Source organism: Pan paniscus, chromosome 2 (assembly GCF_029289425.2).
Source record: "Pan paniscus chromosome 2, NHGRI_mPanPan1-v2.0_pri, whole genome shotgun sequence".
Taxonomy (NCBI): domain Eukaryota; kingdom Metazoa; phylum Chordata; class Mammalia; order Primates; family Hominidae; genus Pan; species Pan paniscus.
In genome coordinates, this window is record NC_085926.1 from 41,714,197 (window position 1) to 41,735,241 (window position 21,045).

Consider the following 21,045-nt stretch of genomic DNA (forward strand, 5'->3'; position numbering starts at 1 on the left):
AGTTAAAGAGCTTCTGAAGCTGAGGTTACAGGAAGTATTTTAGATAGCATCATCAGAGTGGCTCTCAGAAGAAGTAAACCTTGGACAGAGACTTGAATGATCTGAGGAAGCCAGTCATGCAAGCATCTGAAGGAAGAGATCATAGGCACAGGAAACAGCAACCAAGAAGAGCCCTGAGGTGAGTGCATAGGCTTAGTGTATTGAAAATGCAACAGACAAACCATGGGGCTCAAATGGAGTGTGCCCAAAGAAGACAAGGGCTAACACAAGGGCAAGAACTAGACAAGGCAGGACAGGTAGGACATGGTGAGGAACAGGGGTATTATTTCAGAGTGACTGGGTGTTACTGGAGGAGTCCGAGCAGGGAAGAAACAAAAGCTGATTTGCAGTGTGTAGGTACTCTAGCTCCTATATAGAAACCAGACTGTGAGTACAAGAAATGATCTAACAGCATCCATTGAGAAAGTTTCTTACTTGTTCTTTCTCTTTTATTGTTTTATTTTGTCCCTTTTTTGTTTTTCTCTTTTCTTGCCCTAACTCTATACGGTAGAACTGTTGAGAAGCTATATTAGTTGTTCCAGTGAAAAATGATGGTAAACGCAAAGACAAATCAGAGGTAGCAAAGCCAGCAGTGGGGCCATTAAAAATAAACAGACACGAGCAACTTCCACTTCTGGCCATAATGGACTAACAGAAACAGGATTCACCCTCCCATCTAAAACAACCAAAAAATAGCCAAAATACATGAAACATCACACTTCAAGACATTGGACAAGGAAAACCAGTGATCCCTAAAAGATGAGAAACAAGGAGGTTTGTTAGGAAATTCCACACCCCTCAATTGGAAGTGACTGATCTACAATGTAATGACATCCTGAAACACAAAAATCAAGAGAAGAATCTAACAGAATTATACAAATGCCTTCCCAGTGACAAATCTCCTCAATTAAAATCATATGTTCATGAGTTGATATTGTTATTTGGCAGTATCTATCTGTGTGAAGACATTTTCAAAGACAAAACACATTAAATCACATTAAAAATCAGCACTAAGAGAAAAACATTTGCAACTGATTTAATGATAAGGACACCAACTTTGATCCCCAATTGAGCAAAATGTTATCTCCCCCTTCCCCGAAAAAAGAATTCTCTTCTTCTCCCCAACAGACCTGTATTACAAAAGAAAAATTTCATTCAGTTAATATTGGTATATTTTTATGTCAATAAAAAACATGTGGGCTGGGTATGGTGGCTCATGCCTGTAATCCTAGCACTTTGGGAAGCTGAGGCAAGAGAATCACTCAAGCCCAGCAGTTCAAGACCAGCCTGGACAACACAGTGAGACCCTGTCTCTATCAAAACATTTTAAAAAGTATCTGGGCATGATGGCATGAACCTGTAGTCCCAGCTACTCCAGAAGCTGAAGTGAGAGGATCGCTTGGGCCTGGTGTGGGGAGCAAGGCTCCAGTGAGCCATGATTACACCACTGCACTCCAGCCTGGGCAACAGAGTAAGACCCTGTCTCCAAAAATACACATGGAAATTTGTTGTCTTGTTTGTTATATAGGTAGGTATGTAATCGCCCCAATTTTGCCTCTTGATCTACAAAGCCTACTCTCTCACTGTTACCAGGAAAAAAAAAATTGTCAACCCCTAATCTAGATCAATCTCAGCAATACCAGGCTCTGCTCAGTATTCTAGAACAAGTAAAACCCTGGATCTAGAAACAGACATTAAACCAAACTGTCAGGGCTCCTCTGGGCTTCAATACAGCACGGATCAGATGGTTCAGAAGGTGTTAATCAGAAAGCATCAGAACATGAAGCAAACTTGAGGAGCATCTAGAACAGCTCCTCCTTTTAGAGGAAAGAGTTACAAGCCAGGAGAAAGACCTGTCCTTCCTAGGACCAGTCCATAAACTCTCACCCCCTGCCCTGCTCCTCCTTCTGAGCCTTCAGCTACTTATTCCAGAATCTTACAATAAGGAAAATTACAACCAAGCCACTGGTCTAATATTGACTCCCAAAGGTACAAACCAGAAACATCTCAACACCCTGCTTTGGATTGTTCTCAGATCTAGGGCTGTGTTAGCCCATTCTCACACTGCTGTGAAGAAATATCTGAGATTGGGTAATTTATAAAGGAAAAAGGTTTAATTAATTCACACTGCTGGGGAGGCCTCAGGAAACTTACAACAATGGCAGAGGGTAAAGGAAAAACAGACTCCTTCACAGCCAGGAGGATGGAGTGAGTGCCAGCATGGGAAATGCCAGACACTTAAAAAACCATCAGATGTGGTGAGACTCACTCATTATCACAAGAACAGAATGGGGGAAACCACTCCCATGATCCAATTACTCCCACTTGGTCCCACCCTTGACACGTGGGGATTACAGGGATTATAATTCAAGGTGAGATTTGGGTGGGGACAGAGAGACAAACCATATCAAGGGCACACCAGGGATTTCTCACTCTGCTATAGTTTCAGAGGTCTTCTCTGGGTCCTCAGTACTTCCAAGCTGAGATTACAAGTGAAATATTAAACCCCTGGAAAAACTCTTAAAAAAAATATCAGATACACAGAGGCCAAGAAATACCCTACAACTACTAATACAACAGGCACTAAATTGAAGTTACTGATGAAACCATCAGAGAAAATCTTACCTTGCTTGGCAACTGAGCAGCAACATCTCACGGTTATAAATCAAAATATATAGAAGAACCAGGAAGGCTTTTGCTCTAATGCATGTTGAGGGGCTGTCAAGTAAACGGATAATTGTGGAGACAAAACCCTGTAGAAGACATTTAAACAATTTTTTGAGAGAACATTAAAAAATAGGGCAGTCTCAATTCTCAGAGTGAACAGACTATAATAATCAAGCAGATGGCAGGAAGTAAAATAATAACTACTGTTTTCGCATTCTCAATTTGTGCCAGATCCCATAACTAAATTTTAATATTATCTCATTTAAATCTGAAAGTTAGTCATAAAAAGTTGACAATGTTGTCCCCGCTTTAAAGAGAAAAATGAATATGGAAAAATTAAGCAATTTACCCAAATTCAGAGTTGGATAAAATCCAGGCCAGTTGAATGACAAAGCCTGCCTGTTAACTACTCAATCACACAACTGGAAATGTGGCAGCAAATAATACAACTGTCAGTCACAACTACATGTAGATATAAATCTCTGAGAAGAGCTGCATATAGAGAGATCATACCTCTAGTCTACACATCTGAGGGCTTAACAGATATAAAATAAAGACAATACTCAATACATGACACAAAGAAACGTATACTCCTATAACACTCTTTAATTAAAGGTATAATTCAACACAGAGGACTAAGTATTGACAAGGAATAGTGCTACTTTCCCTTTTAAAAGACAGACTATAAATAATTTCTATAAATATGCAAACAGAAAACAGACACACATACACACACATGGTTAACGAATGTAAGTAGTCAGAAATACGGAATCGTAATATCAGCAAGATGGCTACAGAGAACAGGAATATATAAGTTCCCAAGAGAGCTTAAGAGAGGCCAGCACCTAACAGTAACACTGTGTGTCCAAGACAGATTTAAGAAGCTCATTTTTTTTTGGCCACACTCCAGTCCTTTTCTATTTGGTGCTATGTTTCCAGGTAGGAAGAATTTACATAGTCATGTATATGCCATGTAAATTCTATGCTACTTAAGGATAAAAACATATCTAAGCATCAGTCTCACCTACTTCCTGAACCAAATTATCAAAGCCAAATTATTTATCTCAGGTAAAAAAACAAATCAAGGCAGTCATCCTTGAGTAGAAGATCTGTTTTCTACCTTTCCAGCAACTAGACAGTAGAAAATCCATCTCCCCAGAGTCCATTCCTGATTCTAATTTATACTCTGTGGTCTAAGGACCACCATCACAAGTCTGTTCCCCATATCAACACCACCCCCAACATATACACACATAATTCCAAAGCCATTCAAATTTCCAGCAATCATAGACTGAAAAGCTCTTCCAGATTATAAGAGATTAAAAAGACATGATAACTGACTGCAATTCAAGATCTGGAAGTTTTGTTCCCATAAAGAACACTATTGGGAGAACTGGCAAAATCTGAATAAGGTCTGCAGATTAGCTAACAATACTGAATCAATGTTAGTTTCTTGATTTTGAAATTCACAGCTTGTTTCAAGGAAACATTCAATGAAGTAATTAGAATTAGAAGAGCAAGCATCATGTCCACAAACTTCTCAAATGGGTCAGAAAACACAGATACACGCACACACACATGCACACAAAGTGAAAGAGATAAAGACAGAGAGAGAGACAAATTATAAAGTAAACATAGCAAACTGTTAACATTTGGTGAATGTGGACAAAGGATCTATTGCAATCATTCACACTGTATGTCCAAAATTAAACTCAGTGACTACTCTAAACATGAGTACTCTGAGGATCAATCTACTAGCCAAACTCAGAAGTCTGAGTACCATCCTTGACCCTTCTTTCCTTTCTCCCACGCCCAATTAACCCCAAGCTCTGTGAAAATGACACCCCCACTATGGCTGTATTATTTCTATGCACCATTATATCTTTCCTGAATTACTACAATAGGCTTTATCTAATTTTCCTTTATTCCATCTATTCTACAAATTTTAGCCACAGTGGATCCTCTGTAAGAGCAAATATAACTCACCTATAAAATATTCTCAATAGTTACACAACCATTAAAAAGAGGCTAAAACTAATTATGGCATATGAGGTTCTTCATGGTCTGGCTTTTCATTATCTTCCCAAAATCATGTATCATACCATCAACTCCACTGAATACCCTCAACACTCACCATGAGGAAGTACACTCAGGAGAAAAAACTGACAGATTATACGAAGCACCTGAATGTACTCTGAAACACAAAGTGATGAAAACGAAGAAAGTTCCACTAGATATTGATCTACACAAAATTAACAGACTGATTACATATGCATATTGGAGCCTGTCTCATGTCCTACTTCAAAATAAACACCAAACAGCTCTAAGATTTAAAAAATAAACACAAAATGATTCAAAGATCTAGAAGAGGCCATGGGAGGTAGGAATACAAACATATATACATACATATATACATATTTCAATCTCAGACTGGGGAAAATGTTCGTAAATAATTTATTAGAAAGAACAAAATAAGCGTGAGAAATGTAAATACAAAAAATGTTAAATGCCACATAGAAATAGAACACTATAAAGAAAAAACCACATAAACTAGAGTATTTGCAGCACATTTTTTTAATAAAGGGTGATTTTCTTGATATATAAATATCAATAACTAAGAAAAGAACTTAAGAACTAAGAAAGTAAGAGTCCTAGAAACAACTGAAACCTCTGATCTCTTCCATGTGGAATATCACATTAACCAAGGATAATTTAAGGTATTTCAAAAAATACAGAAGATAGGAGGCAAGTTTCATATAAAGCTATCCACATAAACCTATTTCATATAAAGAAAACGAAAAATGAAAATCAAAAACATTTTGGCTGATAAAAACTCTTTTTGGCCAGGCACGGTGGCTCACGCCTGTAATCCCAGCACTTTGGGAGGCCAAGGCGGGCAGAACACGTGGTCAGGAGATCAAGACCATCCTGGCTAACACGGTGAAACCCCGTCTCTACTAAAAATACAAAAAATTAGCCAGGTGTGGTGGCAGGTGCCTGTAGTCCCAGCTACTCCGGAGGCTGAGGCAGGAGAATGGTGTGAACCCAGGAGGCGGAGCTTTCAGTGAGCCGATATCGTGCCACTACACTCCAGCCTGGGCAACAGAGCGAGACTCTCTCAAAAAAAAAAAAAAAAAAAAAAAGTTAAGCGTCTCACTCTGTCGCCCAGGCTAGAGTGCAGTGGTGCAATCTCGGCTCACTGTAACCTCCCCTTCCTGGGTTCAAGTGATTCTCCTGCGTCAGCCTCCTGAGTAGCTGGGACTACAGGTGCATGCCACCATGCCCGGCTAATTTTTTGTATTTTTAGTAGAGACAGATTTTTACCGTGTTAGCCAAGATGGTCTTGATCTCCTGACCATGTGATCCGCCTGCCTTGGCCTCCCAAAGTGCTGGGATCACAGGCGTGAGCCACCATGCCCGGCCGAAATGCTCTGATTTTACCTGCTATGGCCTGAATGTTTTTGCCTGCCCCCATTCATATGTTAAACTTAATCCACAATGTAATAGCGTTAAGAGGTGGAGCCTTTCGGAGGTAATTAGGTCATAAGGACTATCCCTCATGAATGAGGTTGGTACCCTTATAAAAGAGGCCTGAGTGAGTTTATTTACCCCTTCCAACATGTAAGGACACAAAGACGACACTATGTATGACAAATGGGCCCACAATAGACACCAAAGCTGCTAGTGCCTCGATTTTGGACTTCCCAGCCTCCAGAACAGTGAGCAATAAATTTCCATTATTTATAAATTACCCCGTCTAAGGTACCTTGTTATAGCAGCCCAAACATACTAAGATACCACTCAACCAAAACAAAAAATAAAACAAAGCAAAATTGAGGGAGAGGTAAACTGTACTGTAACAGCTCAGTTTGAAGGAACTATCATTAAATAAGCATTTACAGACATCAAAAAGGTCCAAGTCACTTAGTTATACAAGACAAGGAGGTATAGACAGTATACCTTAGGAACACAGATGCAAAAACTCCTCAACAATATATAAGCACGTTGATCCAGAATATATTAAAAGAATAAAACATGATGACCAAGTGAGGTTTATCCCAGGAATCCAAGGCTGATTCAACATTTGAAAAACAATAAGTGGCCGGGTGCGGTGGCTCATGCCTGTAATCCCAGCACTTTGGGAGGCCGAAGCGGGTGGATCACGAGGTCAGGAGATCAAGATCACAGTGAAACCCCATCTCTACCAAAAATACAAAAAATTAACAGGGCGCAGTGGCGGGTGCCTGTAGTCCCAGCTACTTGGGAGGCTGAGGCAGGAGAATGGCGTGAACCCGGGAGGCGGAGCTTGCAGTGAGCCAAGATCGCGCCACTGCACTCCAGCCTGGGCGACAGAGCGAGACTCCATCTCAATAAAAAAAAAAAAAAAGGTGTAATTCATCATAATTAATTGATGAAACAAGACAAACCACATAGCCATATCAATTACTAATAAAAACCATTTTACAAAATTCAACATCCATTCATGATAAAAACTCTCAGTAACCTAGGAATAAAAGAGACCTCCTCAATCTGAAACAAAGCAAGTAGAAAACAAAAAACCTACAGCTAACATCATACTTAATGATGACAGACTAGGTGTTTCCCCAGAAACTGGGAAGAAAGCAAGGATGTTCATTCTCTTCACCCATGATTCAGTATTTTACTGAAAGCTATAGCCAGTATAAGAAGAAAAATAAATAAAAGACATTTAGATTTGAATGAAAGAAATATTTGCAGATGACATGATTATCTATGTAGAAAATCCCAAGGAATTTACAAAAAAAGCTCCTATAAGTGAGTTTAGCAAAATCTGGTATATTTCAATATACCAATAATGAACAATTGGAAAATAAATCCTTTTTAAAGTACCACTTTTCAATAGCTCCAACAGTAACAACAACAAAGAAGTATTGCTTTCACCCTAACAAAACATCTACAGAACCTGTACATTAAAAATTCTAAAATAGTGATTAAAGAAAACTTTTTAAACGTATAAATAATGAAGAGACATTCCATGTTCATGTAGTAAGACTCAAGTTAGTCGTCAATTCTCCCCAAATTGACCTATAGACTTAATGCAATTTCAATCAAAATCCCAACAGGGCATTTTGTGGATGTAAACTAAGTTTAAAATTTCTATGGAAAGGTAAATAAAAACTAGAATATGCAAAACAATTTTGGGGGGATATGCAAGAATTGCACAATAATTTTAAGACATAAAAAAACTACGGTAATCAAAACAATGTAGTATGGACAAAATGATAGACACACAGAACAAGGAAACAAACTAGAGTTTAGAAATATAGTCCATTAGTCTATGATAAAGGTGCAAAGGCAACATTGGAAAAAGGATAATCATATGACCAAATGATGCTGGAACACCTGAACATCCACATGCAAAAATGTTAACTTACACTCATTCCTCACTCCATATGCAAAAATTAACCCAAAATGTATTATACAACTGAATATAAGTAAACTTCATCAAAATTAAAATTTCTCCCCTGTGAAGGACACTGTAAGAAAAGACAAGCCACATACTGACAGAAAATATTTGTACCCAGAATATATAAAGAACTCTCAAAACTCAAAATTAAGAAGAAAATTTTAATGAACAAAATATTTAAACAGACATTTCACTAAAGAAAATATGTATCTGTCGAATAGATGCAAGGATGCTCAATATCATAATCATTATAGTAGTGCAAATTAAAATCATACTGAGATATAACTATGAACTTATTAGAATGACTAGCATGAAAAACGGTGAGTATGTAGAGCAACTGAAGTTTTTCATACACTGCTAGTGGGAATGCAGAAATGGTACAGGAATCCTGGAAAACAGTTTGGCAGTTTGATTAAAATGTTCAATACATACCTATCATATATGCCTCAACCATCCTAAGTATTCTAATAAAATAAAAACTTAAGTTCACAGAAAACCTTGTACACAAAAATTGTACACAAAAATAGCAATATTTAGTTATAATACAGATTAAGTATCCCAAATCCAAAAATCTGAAATCTGTAATGCTCCCAAATCCAAAACTTTTTGAGCACTGACATGATGCAAGTGGAAAATTCCACACATAAGTACTTAATACAAACTTTGTTTCATGCACCGAAAATATTTAAAATATTGTATGAAATTACCTTGGCCTTATTTTATACAAGGTGTATATGAAACATAAATATTGTGCTTAGACTTGGGTCCCATCCCCAAGATATCTCATTATTTATATACAAATATTACAAGATCCAAAAACACTGAAACCTGAAACACTTCTGGTCTCAAGCATTTTGGATAAGGGATATTTAATCTGCAGTCAAAAACCAAAAACAGTGCACATGTCCTTCAATGTGTACGTGAAAAAATAAACTGTGGTACATCCACATAATGAAACAGTACTCAGCAGTAATGAACTACTGATACATGCAGTGACATGGATGAATCTCACCTGCACTGTATTAACTGAAAGAAACCAGCTGCAAAGATTATATGCAGTATGATTCCATTTATATGACATTCTGGAAAAGATAAAACTATAGGGGCAGGGAAGACATCCATGATTGCCAGGGACTGGTATGGAGGGTGGTTTGCCTAAGACAAAAGCAGCACAAGGTCATTCTTTGGGAAACTGGAATTGTTCTGTATCTTTCTGGTGGTGGTAACAAGAGTCTATGGATATATTAAACCTCATACAACTGAGTCCCCACGGAAGTAAATTTCATTAAAAGTAAATTTCATTATACATAAATTTAAAAATTAAAAAATAATATAGTATATATAATATACACATAAAATACATTATATACTATGTTATTTATTATGTTATATATTATCATACATATGTATATGTATTATATGTATATACATATATTAGATTTATTATACATGCTATATATATTATATATTATCTACCATTCACAACAATGTATAACAGCAATGATTATAGTAATGAGTGTTATGCCTTAAACAGTAGAGCAACCACCTTTCTAATGTGAAAACTATGTAGGATACAAGAAGCAATAAAATATTTTATCACACTACTGTCAGTCTGAGACTTTCAAAAGAACAAAAATAAGTGAGGATATAGAAGACCTAAATAACATAAACAATAGATTAGATATTATGGGTAGATATCAAATTTTATATTCAAATAATGGAACATACATCTTTTACTTTACATAGAATGTTCCTTTAAATTGATCATATAACAGATCATGAAAAAGTATTAATATACTCCACAAAGTAAAAATAATTTTTATGATTACAATGCAATAAAACTAGAAATTAGGCTGGCATGGTGGCTGAAACCTGTAATCCCAGCACTATGGGAGACTGAGGCAGGAGAATTGCTTGAGCTCAGGAGTTCCAGACCAGCCAGGGCAACATAGCAAGACCTCTTCTCTACTTAAAAATAATAATAATAATAATTAGCCAGGCATGATGGCACATGCCTGTAGTCCTAGCTACTTCGATGGCTGAGGTGGATGGATCACTTGAGCCCAGGAGGTCGAGGCTACAGTGAGCTATGATCTCATCACTGCACTCCAGCCTGGAAAACAGAATGAGACCCTGTGTCAGGGAAACAAACAAACAAAACTAGAAATTAATTAAAACATAAATAATCCAAAAGGGCCTTCTACCTGCAAATTTTTTAACTCTGTATTAAACAAACCGTAAGACAAAATACAAACCAAAATTGCAGAACTTAGAAATACTAGATCTTATTCATTCTAGCTAACTATATTTTTGTGTCCATTAACCACCCCCACTCTCCCTTCCAATACCCTTCCCAGCTCCTGTTACCATCATTCTATTCTTTATTTCCATGAGTTCAACTGTTTTAATTTTTAGCTCTATCTACCCAAAAGAATTTAAAATGTTTTTTTAAGTTTAAAAAATAAGAAAATAAGTAAATAAAATAAAAAGCCAACAGTGAAAACACTATTGTATTAGCCTATTCTCACACTGCTATTAAGATACCACCTCAGACTGGGTAATATATAAAGGAAAGAGGTTTGATTAACTCACAGTTCCACATGGCTAGGGAGGCCTCGGGAAACTTAGAGTCATGGTAGAAGGTGAAGGAGAAGCAAACCATGTCTTACCTGGTGACAGGAGAAAGAGCAAGAGAGCCAGGAAGTGTTACACTTTTTTTTTTTTTTTTTTTTTGAGACAGAGTCTCGCTCTGTCGCCCAGGATGGAGTGCAGTGGCGCGATATCGGCTCACTGCAAGCTCCGCCTCCCAGGTTCACGCCATTCTCCTGCCTCAGCCTCCCCAGTAGCTGGGACTACAGGTGCCCACCACCATATCCCACTAATTTTTTTTTGTATTTTTAGTAGAGACGGGGTTTCACTGTTAGCCAGGATTGTCTCAATCTCCTGACCTTGTGATCCACCTGCCTCAGCCTCCCAAAATGCTGGGATTACAGGCGTGAGCCACTGTGCCTGGCCAGAAGTGCCGCACTTTAAAACCATCAGCTCTTGTGAGAACTCACTCACTATCACAAGAACAGCATGGGGGAAACCGCCCCCATGATCCAATCGCCTCCCACCACCAGGTCCTTCCCTCCACACGTGGGAATTACAATTCAAGATAAGATTTAGGTGGGGACACAGAGCCAAATCCTATCAACTACATACGGGATAGGATAAAAGTAGAAATGAAAAAATATGCAACCCATAATTATATAAAAGAATATAAATACCCATAATAAAAGAATAAAAATACACGAATTAAATCTCCAACATAAAAAGCTGAAACATAAACAACAAAGTAACCAAAATGAAGCAAGAAAGGTGTGAGCAGAAATCAATGAGGTGGGAAAAAACATTTTTAAGGAAAGTGATAAATCAAAATCCTGGCTCTTTGAAAAATATGAACAAAATAGATAACTTACTAGCTAAAATAATCAAGAAAAAAGGGGAGATAGCAAAGATATACAAGAAAAGAAATGAAAAGAGGGCAATTACCATTGCTGGCTTCCATATAACGGAGAGAACGCTGTGTATGTTAGCTATAGTAGTAGTTGGCATTTTATTGTCATATAATATTCCATTGTGTGACTATAGAAACATTTACATATCCATTCTACTCCTGGACATTTGGGTTGTTTAGAGTTTGGGTCTACTATGAGCAAAGGTGCTATGGACATTCTTGTAATGTCTTTTTGTGAACATGTGCATTCACTTCTTTTGGGTATACACCTGCCAGGAGGATTGCTCCAATAAGAGGTAAGCATCTACCTAGCTTTATTAGAGACTGTCAAATGGCTTTCCAAAGTGGTTGTACCAATTTACTGTCCATCAATATATGAAAGCTTCAGTTGTTTCACAGCCTCACCAACATTTGTCTTTTTCATTTCATTTAAATGTTTAATTCTGAGCATAGAGCAAATATTAACAAACACACATGGCAGTCAATTCAGAAGAAACTTTCTAAAAGTCTACTGTTACTCACTTGAAAGCTACCCAAAGTTTTGTGCTACCCAAAGGATAATACCTTTCTTATTCTAATCCATGAGGAGTTTTCAAAGTACTCATGGCAAAGAAGGACACCTATTTAAATCTCCCTGACAAGAAGCAAAACATAAGACTTTCGTATACACAATAAACTGAGAAAATGAAAAAGTGTATAAATTTAAAGAAAATATAATCTTACAAGTGATTTAGCTATGCTTTAAAAATGTTTATGTATATTTAAATACATTTTATTAAACTTTATATTAAAACAAACATTTTGTTAAAAACAGACTTAGCAGTTATGAATTCAAGTCCAGAAATATGGTAAAAATACAATTGGTGCTTTTTCTTTTTGGGATGCCTAGTAAAGTAACTAGATAACCATAAAGATTGAAGACTCCATAGTTTCTACTATAATTACAGTATAACTTTTGAAATCTCATTAATAAACAGGAACAAAAATACAAATCATACAAAAAAAAGTGGGTCAGGTATGGTGGCTCACACCTGTAATCCAAGCACTTTGGCAGGCCAAAGCAGGAGGATTGTTCGAGACTATCCTGGGCAACAGAGCAAGACCCTGTCTCTACAAAGAAAACAAAAAACTTAAAAGAGAAATGTAGGACTTAGACAAACAAAACTACAGATTTTTATTGAGTGATAATAGTGCACTTGAATAAATGGAGTGGCAGTATAATATGCTGGCAAAGAATTTGAGCTTTGGAATCAGGAAGACCTGGCTTCAAATGCCACATTTCTTAACAGAATAACTGCTATGATTCAGTTTCTTCAACTTTAAAATAAAGTGGAGATAATTACAATAACACTTCTCATAGCCCTGAGGTAAGGACTGAAGGCTTTTGTCCAAATAAATAAAAATATCATAAAGCATAAATCTGTGAGAAGTATTCATTTATGACAACTATTGTGCAGGTGCTGGAGAGGATGTGGAGAAATAGGAACACTTTTACACTGTTGGTGGGACTGTCAACTAGTTCAACCATTGTGGAAGCCAGTGTGGCGATTCCTCAGGGATCTAGAACTAGAAATACCATTTGACCCAGCCATCTCATTACTGGGTATATACCCAAAGGATTATAAATCATGCTGCTATAAAAACACATGCACACGTTATGTTTATTGAGGCGCTATTCACAATAGCGAAGACTTGGAACCAACCCAAATGTCCATCAATGATAGACTGGATTAAGAAAATGTGGCACATATACATCATGGAAAACTATGCAGCCATAAAAAATGATGAGTTCATGTCCTTTGTAGGGACATGGATGAAGCTGGAAACCATCATTCTGGGCAAACTATCACAAGGACAGAAAACCAAACACCGCATGCTCTCACTCATAGGTGGGAACTGAACAATGAGAACACTTGGACACAGGGTGGGGAACATCACACACCGGGGCCTGTCGTGGGGTGGGGGAGTGGGGAGGGATAGCATTAGGAGATATACCTAATGTAAATGACGAGTTAATGGGTGCAGCACACCAACATAGCACATGTATACATATGTAACAAACCTGCAGGTTGTGCACATGTACCCTAAAACTTAAAGTATAATAATAATAATAAAAGGAAAACTGTTGTGGAAAAGACAACACAAAGAGGAAAACAAAGAAAAGTATATTTAAGACTCTAGAAAAGATAAAAGACAGACTATTCATTAAATGATATCCTTACTTTATTTCTTATACTAGAAAGACTCCAAATTAAAAACTTAAGTAAGGAGTGGAGGAAGCAATCTTATAATACTATATATCTTTCAAAATGAATATATTATCTTGGAAAATGTATTACAAAGAATCACTATCTTTATCATAAATAACATTTATCAATTAAAAAGTATGTATGAACAGTCCAGTAAAACAACAAAATGATATGAACAAGAAACAACTGATAAAAGGACTCTACCACCAATAAGCAAATTAAAACATGGTTGTTTTAAGTGAGTAGTCAAAGATACACAAAGTTTGTAAGAATAAGAATCCATTTAGGCCAGGCGTGGTGGCTCATGCCTGTAATCCCAGCACTTTGGGAGGCCAAAGCGGGTGGATCACAAGGTCAGGAGTTCAAGACCAGCCTGGCCAAGACGGTAAAACCCCATCTCTACTAAAAATACAAAAATCAGCCGGGCGTGGTGGCAGGAACCTGTAATCCCAGCTATTCGATAGGCTGAGGCAGAGAATTGCTTGAACCTGGGAGGCAGAGGTTGCAGTAAGCCAAAATCACGCCACTGCACTCCAGCCTGGGCATCAGAGCAAGACTCTGTCTCAAAGAAAAAAATCCATTTAAAAATATGAAAGTGTGATGAGGGAAGGAAAAATATCTACTATATACTTACTCTAAGTCAGGCACTGTGGTAGGTGATTTAAATATATTATTTCAATTACTCCTTTAAAGAAGATATTATTGGATTTATTTTATAGATGAGGAAACAGAAGCCTCAGGAAACCAAAACATTTTTGATACCTTCCCCTCCTGGGGAGGCTTTCACCTCATACCAATCCCACAACTAGCAAGGCTTCTTCTAGGAAAAAGCACAACCAGATTACATAGGTATCCACAGAATATCACTAAGTAAAAATGTGAGTTTATGCATTGATAAAAGACAGGGGAGGTAAATATGGATGATGTCAAAGCTGGTTAGACTTTCATTATTTTCTCTTTAAATTTTCTTAATCTTAGTGGTGTTTTAAGAGCATGTTTGGAGATTCTAGCAAGGGAGCATAGCTACCTGTATACCCTTGACCGAAGTATGGTCCTCCTCAATCAAGGAAGGATCTGATCAATCACAGGGCTTTGGTTGGGACACACATGGAGCCATGAGGGAGGAAGGGGACATCTGCCTAGCCAGTCAGATCAGCTGAATGAACCCTGGTGATCACAGCCAGATTGCCCTCACATCCCTTAATGGTGTTTTGAAAATTGAAAGAGCTACTGGAAGTTTTTGTGTAGGTCCAAGCTAAGATGTAAACGCAGTGTGCTTGGCTAACTGTGAAATATGTTCACTTCCATATTTATGTTGTTTCAATGGTTTAAAAAAAGGATTTGTCATCATACATAATTTTCTTATACTCATTAGCAGGTGGATAAGGATATTATTAGTACTGTAAATTATTTTGTTTAGTGAATGATTTAAAGACATCCTTTTTGTCCAGATAAGTAAAACACAGTTGTTTAAAAAGTTGAAGCATGTTAATTTTCTTCACAAAAATGTATTCATGTAAGTTACAAAAACTCTGCAAAATACCGAAAATTAGAGACAAAAGAAAAATCATCCATTTCTTACATGATCCAGAGACAGACACTGAATTTATCTGAATTTGATTTTTATTATGTATTAAAATACTTTTTGCTTTTTTAATAAAAAAACTACAATGTTTATAAAAACAGCCATCTGCTCCCCACACTTCTACTTCCCAATTTTTGTTCACCAAGTTCAATTAATCTGAATTTAGCTATGTCTTATCTATTTACAGCTGTTTCTTTCCTGCTCCTTGCCTCCCAAATACGCACTTCTCCTCCCTCAATTATCCAACAGTTATATTATATAACTGTTAATATGTATATTCCATATGTATGACTGTGCAAATAATATTCATAATTGAGCCATGCAAAAAAAAGAATTCACTTTTTTGCAAAGTAGACTAGCAAAGATGAAAATGGATGGCAGCCAGTGTTGGAATGGTCATAGGTGAACAGATAAATCTTACATACAGCTGGTAGGAAACTATGTATTCAGCCTTTCCTACAGCTGGTAGGAAAGTGAGATTTTTTTCTCAAAAGCCTTAAAAAGGTTATTTTCTTCTGACACAGCTGTTACGTCTCAAGAAACTTACCTCAAAGGGATGAACAAATGAGCTTATGTACAAGAATACTCACAGTAACACTGTTTATTGCAGGAGTCCCCAACCCCCAGGCCACAGACCAGTACTGGCCTGTTAGGAACCCGGCTGCACAGCAGAAGGTGAGCGGTGGGCGAGCTAGCATTATCACCTGAGCTCCACCTTCTGTCAGATCAGTGGAGCCATCAGATTCTCATAGGAGTGTGAACCCTACTGTGAACTGCACATGCGAGGGATCTAGGTTGCACACTCCTTATGAGAATGTAATGCCTGATGATCTTCTGAGGTGGAACAGTTTCATCCCAAAACCACCTCCCCAGCTCTGGTCTGCTGGAAAAAATTGCCTTTCACGAAATTGGTCCCTGGTGCCAAAAAGGGTGGAGACCACTGGTTTATAAGACAAACATGAAACTATTTTAACATCTAATAACAAGAGATTTGTTAAGTAAATCATAATTGTAGTAAATACTCCATCTATACAGTATCTGGACTAACCTGCTTCTTTCATGAAAAACACTAATGAAGTATATGGGGAAAAGAAAAGTGGTAGAAGCGATGCTACATTACCTCCAAGGCTAGGTTTGAAATGGTCATGTAGATTCTACCTTGTACTCCTGAAACAGTCACTCTTGGAACTCAGCCACCATGCTGTGAGGAAGCCCAAACAGCCTGTAGAGGTCCACATACAATGCAACTGAGGCTCCCAACCTACAGCCTCAGCTGAGTTCTCAGCAAACAGCTTGTACCAACTTGCCAGTCATATGAATGAGCCATCTGGAACGGATATTCCCACCCCAGCTAACACAACCTTGCTCAAATTACAGATTTGTGAGCAAAATAACCTATTGTCCTTGTCTAAATCATAACATTTTGGGTGGTTTGTTACACAGCAATAGAAAAATAAAATATAACTTAAGTATATAAAGAAAGAAAAAAACTTTCCAGGCACAAAAAAGTTTGACACAGCAATAGACATAATTTGAAAACACAGAAGTGACCAATAGTAAGTGATAGTGAGGTATGTTACTGTATTTCTTCTTGATATACAGATGCTTTTCAACTTACAATAAGGTTACATCCCAATAAACTCACTGTAAATCAAAAAAATCCTAAGTCAAGCCATTATAGGTTAGGGACCATCTGCAGTGTTATTCAGCTATACTAATAATCTTGCAAAATTAAAATAATATGCTTATGATTTAGGGTGAAACTAGACAAACTATAACAAACATCAAAAATAAAAGGAATTACATAGCTTTATTTGTAACACAATAACTCTGGGTCCTTTAAGAAGCTGCAGCACAATTTTAGATCTAAGCCTAAAAACATCTTCTGCCCTAAATAAATTCTCATTTAGTTATTTCAGAAAAACTGAATGAACAGTAATGACTTTGACTCCCTACAACTAGTTGCCTAGGATTCTATATTTAACCTTAAGCAATGTGTACCACGCCTCTAGAACAGTTTTAATCTCACAACACTTGAGGAGGGAAGATTACAGGCTACAGGCAAAGACTTAGTGCCAAAGATGAATAATCAAAACTGACTTTAGAGAACCAAAAATGACTTCAGGTAACTTCAGCTAGCAATCCACTATGTATTTAGCTTTGATTGAAATTCATCTTGTCATATAGCTCGACATACCCAAATATTACTGTGCAGAAAAAGAGCAGATGCCATTTAGTTCTATAACCCAAATCACAGCACAACAAGGTTATGTCCAGCATTCACGGCCAGAAGCAAATGGTAACCAGCAGTGATTTCAGAGTGGGCATTTCTTTTCTAACTTAAAGATGGTATAATGAAATATTTAAAATGATAGGAATCTCTCTGAAATATACAAAGCTTCCACCACAACCAAAAATATTTCACTATCAAAATTAAGCATAATGGTAAAATATTCCTCTAGTACACATCATAAAGGCAAATATTAGATGGTAACGAGGTAGAGAACTTCAAAATTATCTCTTACAAATCTCAAGGGGCAAAACTGATCTGCTTCAATGGTCAAAGCTAAAAATCAATATGTATAGCCTGGCCATCAACTGATAACAGCCTGAAAGAAAAACAGTGAGAAATCATGTAGATAACCACACTGACACTATTTTCCTATTTAATATTGAGGGAAACAAACAAGGTACTGATTAAATCTAAAATTGTTTTTGGATTGCAATTTTCCTTTAAAAAGTTTAGCCAAGTACCTAAGTAAAATGTCTTTCAGAGAACACACATTTATTAATATGGACTAAAAATATCACAATATACACACATAATCTGATTAATATGTATAAATTAATTTCATATTTTAAATGCTTGATTAAAAAGTGAGCAGACTTATCCAAATTTTTCAAAATTTTGCATGCATTAAATTTCATAGTGATCTTCCACGGTGCTTCCAAATTATACAGAGATCTGCAGCTTCAGGCTTATTATTAATCACTGTTGTGTTACAGGTTTGTGTCAAAACACAAAACATGAACCACTCAGCCCTCAGTCCTTCATGCTTTCCATGTTGACTGGGGAATTTTTCTGTAGGGCAGTAACCACTTGTTACTCTTTCACATCCATAAAATAATCTTCCTAATGCTACAGATTATAGGATTACTACCAAAAATTGTGTAACATATACATTGATTTTATAGAAAGATTTTTTTTTTTTTTTTTTTTTGAGACAGAGTATCACTCTGTCGCCCAGGCTGGAGTGCAGTGGAGCAATCCTGGCTCACTGCAACCTCCAGTCTCCCAGGTTCAAGTGATCCTCCTGCCTCACCCTCCCAAGTAGCTGGGACCACAAGCATGCACTACCACGACAGGCTAATTTTTTTGTATTTTTACTAGAGACAGGGTCTCGCCATGTTGGCCAGGCTGGTCTTCAACTCCTGGCCTCAAGTGATCCACCCACCTCAGCCTCCCAAAGTGCTGGGATTACAGGCATGAGCCACCATGCCCAGCCAGAATGATACTTTCTGAATCATAAGTAAATAGAGTAAAGGAGAGAGCCTCGTAGACTTTTTCATGAAGAATATTAAGTTACTTTTGAAAGGTGAATTTCTAAAGAAGCCTTTTTATTTTTAGTTAACTTCAGATTCTCCCCAAACAAAACAACTATGGCTACAGTCATCCACGAAGACCTGTAGATTGAAAGATGACAAGAAGTTTGTAAATATTAAGAGAGAATTAAAACAGACATATTTTTTCTGATATATGAAACACTGAATACTCCAGCTAATAATAAGGCTTACCATAAGAATAGCTCACTCCATCGAGTAGTAAGTTTCCCTACTCCCTTGCGTGCCTAAATCATATTCTATCTTTGTCAATTATAAAATACCACATAATAATCTGTCAGAATATTTCCATTAAAATATGTGGTAATGTTCAACAGTTAATTAGTTTAATAATCCAAACCATTTTCAATGAGAGATGGAGTTCCTAAAATTCAGTGTATTCTGGAACTTTCTGTAAACTTTCAGAAGAAACAGAATGAAATAAGAAAGAATACATTGTCACAGTGTTTTTGTAATCAAATACATTTATAAAGAACAAAAGGAACCGTAGAATTACAAATGATGGCAAAACTCAGTAAATGTAAATTTATGATTTGTACATTCTATCATTACTAATATTATTAGTAAACACCAAAAAAGCATGTAAGAATTTTTGAAATAAGAACTTACCCTCACTTCCAACAACAACAAAAAATCATGAATATCTGTGAGATGTTACAATGCTTTTCCTTTCAAATCATACTGCGTGTGAGTAAAAGCTACCCATGTGGTAGGAAGACTATAATACCTAATACCATCACTACCACCACCACACACACAAACCCCTCGAAGAAAAAACGACTGAAACTTCCCCAGAGATCCTCGAAAAATTCAAAAGTGAAGAAAAGAAAAAACGTAAAACATTATAGCAACTCAAGTACATATATAATACCAATTCTTTTATTTAAATTATGGAATGTTTCAAACATACAATAGAGTGATTTTTTAAAATCCATTTGACTTTATCAAATCTTAGTATTTGAAACTTGTAAGCCCAAATCCTTTTTAAGAAACAATGAATTAGACAGACACAACGGAAGCCTCTGTCCTACCTCTCCCCAATCCCACTGCCCTCCGTCTATCCTCAGAAGCAAGCATGCTCACTCTGGTGGGTTACCACCACAGCTATTCTTTATACCAGAATCTCTGGGACACATTCAAAGCACTGTGTAGACGGAAGTTTATAGCTCTAAATGCCCACAAGAGAAAACAGGAAAGATCTAAAATTGACACCCTATCACAATTAAAAGAACTAGAGAAGCAAGAGCAAACACATTCAAAAGCTAGCAGAAAGCAAGAAATAACTATGATCAGAGCAGAACTGAAGGAGATAGAGACACAAAAAACCCTTCAAAAGATCAGAGCAGAACTGAAGGAGATAGAGACACGAAAAACCCTTCAAAAAAATCAATGAATCCAGGAGCTGGTTTTTTGAAAAGATCAACAAAATTGATAGATCCCTAGCAAGACTAATAAAGAAGAAAAGAGAGAAGAATCAAATAGATGCAATAAAAAATGATAAAGGGGATATCACCACTGATCCCATAGAAATACAAACTACCATCAGAGAATACTATAAACACCTCTACGCAAATAAACTAGAAAATCTAGAAGAAATCGATAAATTCCTCGACACATACACCCTCCCAAGACTAAACCAGGAAGAAGTTGAATCTCTGAATAGACCAATAACAGGATCTGAAATTGAGGCAATAATTAATAGCTTATCAACCAAAAAAACTCCAGGACCAGATGGATTCACAGCCGAATTCTACCAGAGGTACAAGGAGGAACTGGTACCATTCCTTCTGAAACTATTCTAATCAATAGAAAAAGAGGGAATCCTCCCTAACTCATTTTATGAGGCCAGCATCATCCTCATACCAAAGCCGGGCAGAGACACAACCAAAAAAGAGAATTTTAGACCAATATCCCTGATGAACACTGATGCAAAAATCCT

General features: G+C 36.9%; 1 protein-coding gene across 9 annotated transcripts in view; it reads right to left on the minus strand.

Annotated features, from left to right (window-relative positions):
* Window positions 1–21,045, minus strand: part of ULK4 (unc-51 like kinase 4) — a 721,105-nt gene that overhangs the window by 513,016 nt on the left and 187,044 nt on the right. For all 9 annotated transcript variants that reach the window (XM_055109707.2, XM_055109709.2, XM_034956180.3 and 6 more), the window contains one exon: window positions 2,665–2,792. In XM_055109707.2, coding sequence (XP_054965682.1) covers window positions 2,665–2,792 — 128 coding nt within the window. The remainder of the gene's footprint in view (window positions 1–2,664; window positions 2,793–21,045) is intronic.